The following is a 15,706-nucleotide window of genomic DNA, read 5'->3' on the forward strand; positions in this document are numbered from 1 at the left end:
CTAGAACTGAACTAGAACTGAACTAGAACTGAACTAGAACTGAACTAGAACTGAACTAGAACTGAACTAGAACTGAACTAGAACTTAACTAAAACTGAACTAGAACTGTTACCGATTATGATTTGATTTGGGTAGTGAAAGTCCAACCCCAATAAAACTTTTCCTTCTCATGATAGAAATGTAGCTGTTTATTTGGTTATCCTGTTGTTCTTGGCCGAAAATGTCTATTATTGATATTGCTGACTTTACAAAACCATACAAATGTTGTCTTTATTTAAACATTATCGGTTCAATTTTGTGGCTATATTAAAATTTATAGCCCAACATTGACCACTCCATAACAAAAAAAAAAAAAAAAAAATAACTTCCCTTACCACCTTTTAAAGACGACAAAGTTTAAATTATTTTTAAGGGTTTGGGAAACATCATGCACAACATACCCCTTCCTTACCAAAAAAAAGGAAAATATTGTGTGTATTAAACCCTTTTTCATAATCATAACAATCAACACCAAATGTTACCATACAACAGGTTCTCAACTTAATATATGTATGTGCCCCGACAGTGAACAAAAATCCTAACAAAACCGGAAAAAGGACATAATCAAAAATATAACAGAAAAATCCTTTTCCTGTTTTTATTTTTTTGCCTTTTGTTAAATTTGTTAACAATATACTAAGTGGTCACATATGGACGACAACAAAAGGCCACAGAAACTTAAAATACAAACTCCTAAAATTATTAATAAAGTGGGAAAAAGTTTCAATATACAAAAGAGTTTTGCTCTGGTTCTGTTCCTTTCCTTTTTGTATTGTTATTAATGTTGCCTTTTTTTTGTCGTTATGGTTTTAGTATTAATACTTACATTGTACATCAATAAATGTTTCGGCTGTACTGCGTCCATGTTTATTATAGGCCACACAAGTGTAACGACCAGTATCATTGCGCTTCATGCGAGTATTTATAATCAAGGCATTGCCACGTATAACAGTTTTATTGTTGAAACGCCATTCATAAGTGGGCTCTGTAAAAGTTGATGAACGGGTGAGAAGGGATTTGTTAATTTTCCTTTTTTGTTTTGTTTTAATAAAGTTTAAAAAAATATGAATAATAATCATAAACAATTTTACATAGTTTGGCGTAGAAAGGAAAGGGAAATATTAAAATTTTAAGTTTGAATTTTTTTTACCTTAAACTTAAAATTAAACTTAGAAACTAGTTATATTAAAAAGTTTTATTCTGAAGCTTTTATTTTATATTTAAAAGTTTTTGTCAAAAAGCTTTTAAAAAAGCTCTTTTAAAATAGCCTGTAAAAGGCATTGAACTTAAACTGTTTATAAGTTTTTATCTTAAAAGTTTTTTTAGAAAGATTTAAGTTTAAATGCTGTTTGAAAAGCTGCCTCAATAGCTTTTTAGAAAGCTTTGCTTTTAAATCAACGCATTTGATTTAAAATCTTTTAAGTTTAAAGCTGTTCTTATTTAGATAAATATCAAGAAGTTTTATTGTAAAGCTTTTATTTTAAATTTAAAAGCTTTCGTAAAACACTTTCATAAGATCTTTTATTAAATATCATTTTAGAAAGCTCTTTTAAAATTTCTTCTTAAAAAGCTTTTATTTTGAATGTTTTTTAATTTTAATCTTAAACATTTTTTGATGAACTGTTGAGAAAGCTGTCTTAACGCTTTTAGAAATGTTTAATTTTTAACAGTTTTCTTTAAAAAGCGTTTAAAAAAGCTTTATATTTAAAAGCTTTATTTTTAAAAACTTTCAATGAATAGCCTTGGTGTACAAAAGCACCAAAAGCTTTTTCAAAATTTTACAATTTTTATTTTTTTTTTTTTTAAATAAAAATACATATAAGCTTTAATCGAAAAGCATTAATAATGAAATGCTTTTTGCTTAAAGCTTTAAATTTATTTTTGTAATTATATTTCTTTTAAAGCTTTCGAAAATTTTGAATTTCGAAAGCTGTTGTATCATGAAAACTGTTTACATTAAAAGCTTTGTTATTAAAACTTTTTATTAAAGGTTGTAAAAACATTTCTGGAACTTTAACTTTTTATTTTCGAGCTATTGTAAAATATTTTAATTTAAAACTTCTTTGGAAATGAAAATACATATAAGCTTTTATCCTAAAGCAGTGTTTTTATTTTAAGCTTTTTGTTAGTCTTTCTGTTATATTTCTTTTAAAGCTTTCAAAAATTTTAAATTTTGAAAGCTGTTGTATCACAAAAGCTGTTCACTTTACAAGCTTTGTTGTTAAAACTTTTCATTTAAGCTTTTTACAGCATTTCTTTTAAGTTTTTAATTGTTTTGCTTTTAAAATACAGCTTTCAATTTTAAAAGCTTTTATTCGAATGCTTTTATTTTCTAAGCGTTTTAAAGTAGTTTCCTTAAAAAAGTTTTATTGAAAAGCTTTGATATATAACTATTTTTAATGAAAGCTTTCAAACAACGAAAAACTTCTTTTAAATTCAATGTTTTTTTTTTAAATGAGTGACTTTATTTGTAAGAACTTTAAAGAACAAAAAAGCTTTTAATTTAAGAACTTTACTTATAATATGTAAAATCTCAGTTTAATTTTGCTCTATCAAACTGTTACTCTGTTTCAATTACCCCCCAGGAAAAGAAATCTACATAAAACACATTTTTGAACTAAAAAAATATAAATACAAAATAGAAAACAAAATATATAGAAAATAAAACACAACCCCTTACCCGGATTAGCTCTTGATTTGCATATGACACGTCCTGGTATTGTATTTTCTGCTACATAAACAACTTCTTCTGATACCGTTGTATTATCGGGTGCATCTGTCACATGAAATGAAAAACAATACAAAAACACAAGTTTTTTGTTGTATTTATTACAAAATATATACATAAATATATATAAAATAAAAGAAAGCTCAAACAAACTACAAGTGACATATATGTCAGGGATTTAAAAAAAAACTTATTTTTACACATAGAACAGAAAACAATACGATTATCTTGATATTTGTTTTCTCTGTTTACGTTATTTAAAAAAAAAAAAACTAAAAAAGGGATTTTGTAAAAAAATGTGTCAAAAAAAAACTTACATTCAATACTGAAATAAGTGGCACTTTTAATACCGGGACCCACTGTATTGCCTGTGGATACGCATGTATAATTGGCATTATCTCCCTCAATGTCAAATTTGTTATTTGGCCAATTGGACATATTGAAATGCTTAAAGTGGTAAGAAGGATGAAAGAGAAAAGATAGATGTAAATAAAGATTATATTATTAAAAAATATTTAAATATGAAAAATAAGTTTTAAATATTAATACAAAGTTTATAAGGAAAATATTTCGGGAGCTTTAAAGTTTTTAAAGATAATTGCTAAAACTTGTTCCTAAAATCATTATTTACTCAAAAGCTTTTCATTTAAATTGTTTTAAAATCTTGCTTTTCTTAATATTTAAATGTAAACGTCTGAAGAATATTTCATCGAAAGCTTTATTTTTGAAAAATTACCATTAAAAGCTTTTGTCGAAATAAAGTAAAAAGCTTTGAACTGAAAATATTCTGAGATCAACAAATTTTTACTTTACCCAAAAGCTTTTCATTTAAATTGTTTTAGAATATATATACTTGTATAAAATGTAAAAAAAGCTAAGGTTTTCCATAAATTTAAAGTTAAACCTAAAAAAAATATATTAAACGCTTTATTTAGAAAAATTACCATTGTAAGCTTTTGTCAAAATAAAAGTAAAAAGCTTTTTATTGAAAATGTTCTAAAATCTAAAGATTTCAATTTTAGCTTATTTTAAATCAAAAGCTTTTTATATAAACAGTCTATATAAATGATTTAAAAATGTAAAATAATCCTTTAAAATGTATAGAAATTAAAAATTTATTTATTTTAGCTTATTTAAAAATAAAAGCTTTTTTACTAGTTTCAAAAGATTTTGGAATAAAATATTATTATATATAAAGCTTTTAAAAATTAAACTTAATGAAAAAGCATTTTTTTCTTCATTTGAAACACTTTCAAATTTATGGTACAAAATAAAGGAAAACAGCTTTTAACTGAGAATTTTAGGTGACCAAAAGTTGTCTATTTTAAATGAGTTTTAGTTCCATAATAGTTAAAAGTTTTTATTATATCTATTTTCAAAGAAAAAATACCTTCATTTTTTCTTATTTAAAATCAAAAGCTTTTTATTTAAAATCAATTTCAAAAGCTTTTGATGTAATAAAACTAAAACAGCTTTTGAAAGCTTTTTTGAAATTTTACAAAATTGAATTAAAAGGACATATTTTAAAAGCTATTACAAAAAAAATTAAACCAATTTTTCTCTAAAAGCTTTTTATGTAACAATTTCAAATCAAAAAAATTGTTTGATGTAATAAAACTAAAACAGCTTTTGAAAGATTTTTTGAAATTTTACAAAATTGAATTAAAAGGGCATATTTCAAAAGCCATTACAAAAAAATAACTTTTTTAAACCAATTTTTCTTTAAAAGCTTTTTATGTAACAATTTTAAATCAAAAAACATTTGCCTATATTCTACTAAAAAGTTCAGCTTTTTTTGTTAAAAAAAACTTTCTGAAAGTTAAAGCTTGCCTCTATAATCTATTAACTAGACATACTTTATTTAAAATGTTTTGAAAAGAAAAGCTTTTTAATTAAAATTAAATGTTATTTTGTTTAGGTTGACTTCTAGTGAACAGCTTTTTATTTTAACTGTTATATGTAAGTATATCATAAGCATTTAATTCTTGCTTATTTAAAAAAAGTTTTTTTGAAAAGCTTTTTGTTTAAAATAAAAAGCTTTATTTAAAATTATTCTAAAACAAAAGCTTTTTAGGTTATCGGACTTATCGAAAGATTTTTATTTGAACTTAGCATAAAGTCAAAAGCTTTTTATTTTAAATCGTTTAAATGTCTTTTGTTTTAAATTGTAGGCTTTTACAAAAACAAAATTAAAAGCTTGACTTTTTAATTATTATGAATTGAAAAGCTTTTTAGTGTATTCTTAACGATATCAAAAGCTTTTATTTTAATTAATTTTTAATGATCTTAAGTTTCGTTTGAGAGGCTCTTCTGTATAGATTTTGGAGAAAAGTTTTAAAACCTTTTAAACTTTGTTTTGTTAAAAATTTAAAAAGCTTTTTATACTTTTTTACTTCTTCAAGTGTTCTTTCATTAAAAGCTTCAAAATTTTGTTCTCTTTCAAGGCATATTTATACAAAATATCTTGAAACGAGAAGCTTTCAGTTTAAAATTACTATAAAACAAAAGCTTTTTAGGTTAGCTGACTTACTATCGAAAGCTTTTTACTTTAACTTGCATAAAATTGAAAGCTTTTTATTTCAACTCGTTTAAACCCAAAAACTTTTTTGGTTTTTTTTTTTAATTTAAAATTTAAAGCTTTTACAGAATAATGATTTGAAAATCTTTTTAATTTATTTTTAACGATATTAAAAAGCTCTTGGTTTAATTAATTTGTAACGAGCTTAAGTTACAATTGAGAGTCTTTTTTGTATAGATTTTTAAGAAAAGCTTTCAAACTATTTAATCTTAGTTTTATTTACTTCTTCAAGTATTTTTTCTTTAAAAGCATTTTTTTGCTTAAATTCGTTTTCTCTTTTTTGTAAACTATTTATTCTTTCCATATTAGTTTAATTAATTGTTCCAACTAATTAAAAGCTTTTTGCTTTTCATTTAAAAACCCATTAATATTTCTATCAATTTCATGCATTTACTCAACACACTTGAAATATTTTCTTCTCATTTTTAATTTCTTTTTCTCGCTGCATTTTTGCTTCTTTATACAAGTAACAAAAATTTATTACGTTAATTAATCTCAATTGCTGTTCTCCCAAGTACACATACATAAAACTCCTTAGCCCCCGCCTACCCACAAATTAAAAAGAGAATTGTTTGAATTTTTCCTTAATATTTCCTTGTACTTGGAGAATTTGTATTAAAATTTTCTTTCTTTTTTTTTTTTTTTTGCATTTGTTACTTTTGTATAACGATTTACTACTTACCAGCACCGAAAGCATACTTTCGAAATCACCCGTTGCCGGTGAGGCATCCATGTATTTGTCTTTGACAAAGTAACGTGTATCATTCTTTTCGATTGGTACACCATCCTTTAGCCAGGATATCTCACAACGTGGCACACACTCAATGCGACAGGTTAGATTGGCATTGCGCGACGTATGCAGCATACCAGTGTATGGTGGCAAATTCTTAATGAAAAATGGTGGTGCATGTACTTCTAAATTGACTGTGGCCATGACACCTTTACCGCCCTCATTGAATGCATAGCAAGAGTAGTTGGTGCGACTATCCAGGCCAACGGGTTCGACAGTCCAATCCTTGGTGACAATATCCTGAAGGGGGCCACGTCCACCACGCAGCCAACGGAATCTAGGTGAAGGCATTGTGGTACGTGCATTAAAAGAGAATTTACCCATTTTACGATAAAAGGAAAGGGTGGCGGATGATTGTTGTTGTTGTTGTGATGATGATGTTGTCGATGATTGTGATGATGACATTGTGATTGATTTGGTGTTGGTATGGGTTTTTGTGGCAGCATTATTATTATTATTTCCAATTCCATGTGCAATTGTTGTTGTTGTTGGCGTATAGGTAAGCAATGTTAAGATTTGTGATTGTGGTGAGAATGTGGTCAATGTGAGTAGTGTGCAAAGGGAATTGTTTGTTAAATCAATTAGTGCATGCGTTTCTTTAAGCACATGTTTTGGTTTAACATGAGGATTTTCTTTATGCTCTTGTACAACAGCAGCAATGTTATGCTGTTGTTCGTATTCAAGACCACCATCATCATCATATACATTCACAACACCATCATCATCTTCATGCACTAGCTGCTGCTCAACATTGTCGCCTTGGTTATTATCATTCTCAACATCAGCGTCATCGTCATCATTATCATCATTATGATTATCTTTACGTTTTGTATGAGAATTTTGTTTGTGACGAGGATGCTGATGACGAGAATAATTTGGATTTCGATTGTTTTTATGCTGAGGCGTATAATGTGCATGCTGTTGCTGATGATGATGGTGGTGGTGGTGGTACTGCTGCTGGTGTTGGTAATGGTCATGTATTTGTACTTGCTTTAGTTGTTGTTTTTGAAAATGTTCGCCAATTAAAGCTTCATAAGCTTCTTCAATTTCAGAAGCAGTTAAAGCTTGTATGGTATAAAAGTGAATTTGTGGCAATGCAAGTGGTAGTTTTGATGTTAATGGCAATGATGTTGCCGACGGTGATGTTGATGATGATGATGACAATAATGATGTTGATGATGATTGTGCTTTGTTATTGGTTAAACTTGATTTTGATATCGTTGATGTATAATGTGTTTGTGAGTTTTGGTATGTTTGATATTTATTTGTTAAAGGATTTTGTGTATGATTTTTTATTATGGATGTTTCTTGTACAAACCTATTTGATTCGGGATAACCGGGATCATCGACGGAACATGAAAATGTAACACTCTTCTTTTTAACAGCAATTAGGGGGAAATGTGTTAAAGTTGCTGGTCCGGGTTCGTAGTGCACCTGTAGAGAAAAAGGAAGAAAAACGTTTAATGAGTATATTCATTCACTGTTTATTTCATTATATCTAGATAAAAGCTTCTTCATTTAGAAACATTTTGATTCGAAGTCAGTTAAAATTTGAGAGATATTTATTGTAAACTAAAAGCTTTTGATTTTGAATATTTTGAATTTAGAAGTTTTGGGTTTATGGTCAGTTTTAGGAAAAAGCTTATTTACAATTGGACTAAAAACGAAAGCTTTTATATTTGAAAACATTTTAAGTACAAAGCTTTTGAAAACAGTAAAAACCAATGTGTTTTTTATTAAAACTTGTTATTAACAAAAAGCTATCAAAAAGCTTCTTTTGTTAAACTAATTTAAGCAAAAAGCTATGGAAATTATGAAAGCTTACATAAAGAGTTCTCCATTTAGAAAAATTTTAAAGACAAAACTTTTGATGCGAAATTAGTTAATATATATTTATTGTGAACCAAAAAGCTTTTGATTTTTTTTATAAAAAAGCTTTTTTTGATTTGAAAACATTTAGAATTAAAGAGCTTTTTATATGAACTTGGTGTAAAGAAAAAGCTTTTTATTATGACTAATTTTTTTTTTTTTTGATTTGAAAACATTTAGAATTAAAGAGCTTTTTATATGAACTTGATGTAAAGAAAAAGCTTTTTATTATGACTAATTTTAAATTAAAAGCTTTTTTATGCTAATATAAACAAAAAGCTTTGGAAAATATGAAAGCTTTCGATTTATAAACATTTAAAATTCAAAGTTATTGATATGAGAAAATAAAAAAATTTATAAGCTTTCTGTGTAAAAGCTTTTGAAAATATAAAAGCTTTCGGTTTAGAAACATTTTAAGTTCAAAGCTTTTGATTTCAGATAAGTTAGTATTAAATATAATTAATTTTATATTCTTTTAATAAAAAAGCTTTTGTTTTTAAAAAACTTTGAAGATAAAGCTTTCGAAAAAGTAAGAAAAAGCTTTCTGTTCACAATATTGTTTGTCTTGAGAACAATTTAAATAACAGAGTTTTTTATAAATAAAACTTTTAGATTTTGAATAACTGTAGAAGATTTTGTTGACAGTTTAAGCAAAAAAAGCTATAGGTTTTAAAGCTTTAAATAAAAACTAAAACCTGTTGATTTTAAATCCGTTAAATCTAAAAGCCTTTGAAAAAGTTAGGAAATAAATATATTTCTGTTTAACAAAGCTAAACTTAAAAGCAACAAAAAACTTTTTATTTTAAATCAGCTTTAAGCTTTTAAAAGAAAAATGTTTGTAGAAACCAAAAAATTTACAAGAAAAGTGTAAACAAAAGCTTTTTTGTAATAGGTTCCAATTTTTCGATCCATTCTTCAAACAAAGCTGAACTTGTTGGTAACAAAAAGCTTTTGGTTTTAATCATTTGAAAAGCTTTCAAGAAAAAAGTTTTTATAATAAAACTAAAAGTTTACGAAAAAAGTTTCAAACAAAAAGCTAAGCTATTCAGCTTTTTGATTTCATGTCAGTAAAAATAAAAAGCTTTTAATATAACTTACTATTTTCGAGAAGTACTGAAAATTAAGCTTAATGATTTTAAGAAAAAAATCCTTTAAAAATAGCTTGAGATTTTACAAAAAGAATGAAACTTCAAAAGAGCGTTTGAAATCTATTACATTTTTTTTTGCAATTTAAGAAATATTTAAAGCTTTCTAAATACATTTAAATTTAATATAATTTCTTATTGACTTTAAGAGCTTTTGTTTTAAATTTGCAATATTTTTCTTATAAAACGATTACTTTTCTTTAGCATTATTAACTTACCAGCAATTCTTTATCTTCACTGCGTGGTCCCCAGCCGGCAGCATTGTAACCCTCACAGGAATAATTATAGAAAAAGCCACGTCCTATACTTTCCAATAGCAATTTACTAGGATCGATATGACACAAATCCTCCTACAAAATAAATAACAAAGGAAAAGAAAATAAAATAAATTGTAATATTTACAAGAAAAATATTAAATAAAAAAATCTTGTAAAAAGAACATGAATAAGAAAAAATGAAACCTTAACCTACCCTAGTCTCTTCACAATCTGGCAATTCCTTGAGCAATGTTGAATTGGCATACCAACGAACTTTAGTTAAAACCGATGGATTGGCATCTAAGATATTACAAAATAAAGTAACATTCGATTCGTCACTTTCTTTGACAGGACCCTCGGGTATCATCAAAACTTCAACAATTGGTACATCTATGAAAAAAAAAATAAAGTTGAAATTGTGAACACGTTTAAATTTATAAATAAAATATTTGTTAAAGAAAAACTTACATTGTACATCCAAATCAATTTGTTGTTCGGAAACACCTTTACCAATGGCATTCGACAATTGACAGGTATAATTACCAATATCCTGTTTCTCGGTAGAACGTATAACCAAGGCTACATTCTCTGAATTACCACCTTCATAGCGCTCCGTATCATTAACATTGACTATCTCACCATTACGATACCTAAAATGAAAATAAACAGATTAAGAAAAAAATCCATTAAAAATATGTCTCTCTATAAAAAAAGGAATTTTTCGCATTTTTTATAATTTAATGTTATTGAGCAAATATCAATAATAAGTTAACAATTTTTATTGCATACTTTTTGTGTGAGTAATTTCTTTTATGGACACATTTATTGCATACTTTTAGTACATACACAGCAGACAAGAATGTAGTGTCGGTAATAATATACAGATAGGCCTGTATATTGGAGTGTGCTAATTAACACAGTTGTTTATGTCTCTTTTTGGTGCGTTTCTTTATTTGTTTTCAGTTTTCAATTACATTTTTTTTCCTCGAGTGTATGCGTAAAATTTTAATTTAAATTCCTTAATATTAATGGCTGGCAAAAAAGCAACAGCAAATATTTTATAAAATAAAATAAGGTAGGGAGCAGGAAAAAACAACATTTTTTTTATTTTCCAACCAAAAACCTCAAATTTATACATATATTTGTACAAACACACACATACACTTACATTTATATGTATAAAATGAACATAAGCGGAAGGATACAAACTTCCTTTGGTTTGCAATTGTTTTCCGTACAACTCCCAACAGCAACGGCAGCAGCAGTAACAACATCACTACTAATAGTAGTTGCATTAACAAACCATCCATGAATTGCAATACAAATTGTAATATAATGAAAAAATACGCACATATTCCAGACAAACATTCATTTGTCCCCCCTTGACAAACATGACTGTAAAACGTGCAACATATTTTTTGTGGCATACTTATAGGCGGCTGTCATATGAACAACATGTTTGTTTATAATACCTGTACGTTATAAGTGTTTTTTATGTAAACACAAGTGTCTCTATTTATTTGTGTATAAGTATGTGTTTGTATGTATAATCCTACAGTTCAAGGAGTGTTAAGTAACTCCTAGGAATTGGTCAATATCTACACATATAAGAGATTACTATAAAATTTCAATGCGATTACTAAGGAACGTTAGATTCTACAGTATATTACTTTGAGGGTTTTTTTTGAAAGCTTTAAAAATTTAAAAGCTTTTATGTATTTTTATAAAAAACTAAAAGCTTTTTTATAATAAAAAGAAAATTAAACCTTAGCTAGTTAATTAGTTCTCTTTAGAACTTTTAAGTCTTTATTGCTAAGAAGAACTATAAGCTTTTAGAAACTTGAGACTTTTAAGAACTAATTACTTTTATAAATTTAAAGCTTTTAAAATCTAAATGTTTTCTCATTAAAAGCCTTGACGATATATTTCTCACATAAAAGCTTTTTTATTCGAAGCTTTTAAGATTCTTGTTAAATACGTTTTAAAACTAATAGCTTCAGTATTTTCAATTAACGACAAAAAGCTTTCCTATTGACTTCTGTTATTGGAAGAATTCTATTAGAAGCTAATTAGAACTAAAAGCGTTTCTAAACTATATGCTTTCTTATTGCAAGTTTTTAAGATGTATTTCTATCTTAAGCTTTTAACATACTTGTTGAAGCGTTTTAGAACTAAAAACTTTACTTTCAAAAGCTTTTTTGAAATAAAAGCATTATAACTAAAAGCTTTTAAGGACAAAAAGGTTTTTAATTAATTACTGGAAACTTTTAACAACTAAAAGTTCTACTAACTAACAGCTTTTCTATTAATAGCTTTAAAAAATTTCTTATTCAAATCTCTTAACGACCAAAAGCTTTCCTAATAACTTTTATTAGCTATATATTTTGTTAAACACTTTCCAAAATTAAAATCTTTTTTAATAAAAGCTTTTAAAAACTATAAACTTTCTAATCAGAAGCTTTTCAAAACTAAATGCTTTCCAATAACAAGCTTTTAAAAACTCAAAGCTTTCTTATCAGTAGTAGTATTTTCAATCTTGTTAAATTCGTTTTACAATTAAAAGCTTTACTTTTAAAAGCTTTTTTGAATTTAAGGCTTTTTAATTTGAAGCTTTTTAAAACAAAAAGCTTTTTCATTTCTTACTATAAACATGGTACTAAAAGTTCTCCTAACTGAAAGCGTTTTCATTAATAGCTATAAAGAGCTTTCTTATTCCAAACTCATAACGACCACAGTTATCCTATTAACTGTTATTAATTACAAATTTAGTATACACTTTCTAAAAATAAAAGCTTTTTTGTATTTGAGGCTTTTAGAAACTAAATATGAAACATTTAAAACTAGAAGCTTCCTTTGCTTGTAAAAACTAAAAGCCTTGTCGTTTAAGTTTCACATTACAAACACAAACACTAAAAGCTTTCCTATTATGATCTTTTTATTTCTAAGATTCAGTGTAATGAAACAAATTTCCACATGTCTCCATCTACCGTAGAAAGAGTAAATTCAAGTCCAATGACTCATATAAATATTTGCTCATTACGTCCGCTAAGCTGTAAGCCCTTTGAAAGTACAAAAGGTATACAATGACATCTTTTTTAAGTATCGTTAAAATTTATTTATTTATGTTCGTTACTGTTTACTTGTGTGTCTGTTTGTTTGTTTTTACATACATACTTATATAGCAATTGTATATCTCGTAAAGCATTTTTCATATTAAACCTTTATCACATTGTTTTTCCAAAGAATACTCTACTTTATGGGGAAAATTGGAAAAAGTTTATTTGGGAAAGGTTTGTAACATGATTTCGTAGTAATCTTATATGGATAACAGCATATTTAAAAGCATATTTATTATAAAATTTAAGCTCCTTCGTATAAATGAGCCATTGTAAACGAACTGAGATCCTGCAGTATGCGATAAGCAACTTGTCTTAGATTTTCCATGTGAAATTACTTTTATAAACTAAAAGCTTTATTTTTTATGTTTTTGAAATAAAAGCTTTCTTGTTAGAAGCTTTTGAAATAAAAGCTTTTTTGTTAGAAGCTTTTGAAATAAAAGCTTTTTTGTTCGAAGCTTTTGAAATAAAAGTTTTTTTGTTAGAAGCTTTTGAAATAAAGGCTTTTTTGTTAGAAACTTTTGAAATAAAAGCTTTTCTGTAAGAAGCTTTTGTTAGGAGCTTTTGAAATATGGCTTATTTGAAGAAAAAGTTATCATTTACAGCATTTGTATAAGATGCTTTAATCGTAGTAAAACTTTTTTTTAATAAGTATGTAGCAAACTGAAACCTCTCTAGTAAGAAGCTTTTGAAGAAAAACTCTTTTTTTTGAAAGCTTTCTTGTTAGAAACTTTGGACATAAAAGCTTTCTTGTTAGAAGATTTTGAAATAAAACTTTCCTGTTAGAAGATTATGAAATAGATATTTTTCTATTAGAAGATTTTGGAAAAAAAGCTTTCTCGTTAAAACCTTTGAAATAAAATAATAGGTTATTTGAATTGAAAGCTTATTATTCACAGCATTTGTATAAAATGTTTTTATCATCATAAAGTTTTTTTTTAATTAAGTATGTAACAAACTGAAACCTTTCTAGTTAGAAGCTTTTGTAGTAAAAGCTTTATTTTTAGTTATATGTAAAAGATGTTTAATTTTTCAACAACTTTGAAAGCTTAAAGCTTGCGACTTTAAACTATTTTCATACTATAATAAACCTTTTACTGTTTTCATTTCATATTGAATTTATAAAATTTATTCAATCAAGTTTTTCCATTAACTTTTAACAATGTAATAATATTTCTAAAAAAAATAAGGATTTTTTTCTGCACATTAATGCGATTCATTTAATAATCTAGTTTAAAAGTTTTTTTTGTTTTTCTTTCTTTTTTTATATTTATTCTATTTTCTTTTCACCATTAAGTTGAAGGTCGTTTTCTCAGGTCTTGTTATATATATTTTTTTGTTGTACTTTTGTTAATGTCTAAAGATGTTAAAAGAAAATGTTAGTAGACTATTTGTTTTTATAGCGAAAAAACAAAACTGTCTATTTACGTTTATTAAACTACAACATGTCTAACATTTGCAATGTAGTACCTGTCTACGAAATAATGTGTCTGGATAATTTTGGATTGGAAATGAAAACATCGAGATAAAAAAACGTGGGTTAAATTATTTTTATTACTAAGATATGCTATAAGATAATAAAAGAGATATGTGATGTATACTTTTAGGAGGAAAGATTAATAGTAAATTATAGTAGACATTTAGAGAGGAGAGAGAATTTATAAGAATTTTTAAATTAAAATTGTTTAAATAAAACTTTTTAGTTAATATTTTAAGAAATTTATTTCATTCAACAAACTTATTTATTTCATTAAACAAATATAATTGTGTTAAACTTTTAAAAAACATTCCACATAAATTTACTATTCAGAGCATACTTTTAGGAGGAGTTTGTAAAAACAAATGTAAAGCATACATTTTGTTGCAAATATTTTGTTTTTTTTTATATTCTTTGTAATTTAATTAAAACCCACTGATTCTGTCTGCTAAAAATGTCAATTAAATATGAAATTTTTGGTTTATAAATAAGTATGTATAACATTTCACATGACCTTCATTAAGCTTTAAGCTGTTTAGAAATTACTTTTGAACAAAACATTCTTAATTATGTATAATATTTGTATAGAAAAACTTTTATTTGTCTGACAAAACAATCCACAGCAATCAAGACATCTTTGTATAAATAACTTCAACTGAAACCTTAAATAATTTTTTTTTTTTTTATAAAAATAACAGTAGGGTAATCTTCCTATCGTCTAGGCTTTTCCCTTTCCAATAATATATAAAACGCACTTTTTTGTATGGCTTGTGTTGTTGTCGTTGAAATAAAATAAATTTTATATAACAATTTTTTTTGCGTTCTCCATATATTAAAATATCAAAAAATAACAGCATGAATATAAGTAAAAAAGCAAAAAATTTCATTTAATACTCTTGTTCAACAACTCAACACTCGTGCCAAAGACATATATACATATTTACATATATGTATGTAAAAAATTATATATACTTTTTTTATTATGATTTTTTTACTACTGCGTCCATAACAGTTTAAAAACAAACATAACTTCAGTGTAAATATTGTAGTAATATTTAGGTACTGGTCCTCATATACAGAAAAAATAAATAAATCCTTTTTGCTGCTATGTGTGGGTTTCTGTGTGTGTATGTGTGTAAGAGAGTGTAATTAATTTTAATTATAGCAATGCAATAAGCCGAATTGCTTGTAAGTTAATGACCTCGTTGTGTGTTTGCTGCTGCTGCTATTCTTGCCTTTAGTTTTTCCTACAAACATATAATATTTTTTCCACATAACGATCTATATATCAAGCTGAACTGAAAACCAAATCCAATTTCTTTTACTACAAACTATAGCTGTAGCAAGAAAGAGCCAACCAATCCAACAACCCAACCAGCGAACCATTGCAATCTCATTACAATCGAATTTTATTGTAATTTTCTTACTTTTTTCATGTTTTTCACTTCTGGTTTTTATTAATTTATTTTGTTGTTTTTCACTTTGTAACTTAGCGCATTTTTCAGGAAATGTACAACAGCGAATAGTAAAAGCCAATGTGTTGTTATTATTTGTGGCAACAGTGAGGCATAAAACATCCAGAAAATAATTAAAAAAAATTAAGAACAGAACTAGAACAGAACTAGAACAGAACTAGAACAGAACTAGAACAGAACTAGAACAGAACTAGAACAGAACTAGAACAGAACTAGAACAGAACTAGAACAG

The 15,706-nt window shown here is 26.2% G+C and overlaps 1 protein-coding gene across 1 annotated transcript in view; it reads right to left on the reverse strand.

Moving 5' to 3' along the window:
* The window catches only part of LOC111684087 (titin), a 19,416-nt gene that overhangs the window by 1,936 nt on the left and 1,774 nt on the right, over positions 1-15,706 (reverse strand). Inside the window, exons 4-11 of the mRNA XM_046951515.1 lie at positions 9,875-10,056; positions 9,621-9,796; positions 9,368-9,499; positions 7,454-7,569; positions 6,028-6,412; positions 3,085-3,214; positions 2,720-2,815; positions 866-1,024 (exon numbers count right to left, since the gene is read on the reverse strand). Of these exons, the coding sequence (XP_046807471.1) occupies positions 866-1,024; positions 2,720-2,815; positions 3,085-3,214; positions 6,028-6,412; positions 7,454-7,569; positions 9,368-9,499; positions 9,621-9,796; positions 9,875-10,056 (1,376 nt within the window). The remainder of the gene's footprint in view (positions 1-865; positions 1,025-2,719; positions 2,816-3,084; positions 3,215-6,027; positions 6,413-7,453; positions 7,570-9,367; positions 9,500-9,620; positions 9,797-9,874; positions 10,057-15,706) is intronic.

Source organism: Lucilia cuprina, chromosome 5, assembly GCF_022045245.1.
Source record: "Lucilia cuprina isolate Lc7/37 chromosome 5, ASM2204524v1, whole genome shotgun sequence".
Classification (NCBI taxonomy): domain Eukaryota; kingdom Metazoa; phylum Arthropoda; class Insecta; order Diptera; family Calliphoridae; genus Lucilia; species Lucilia cuprina.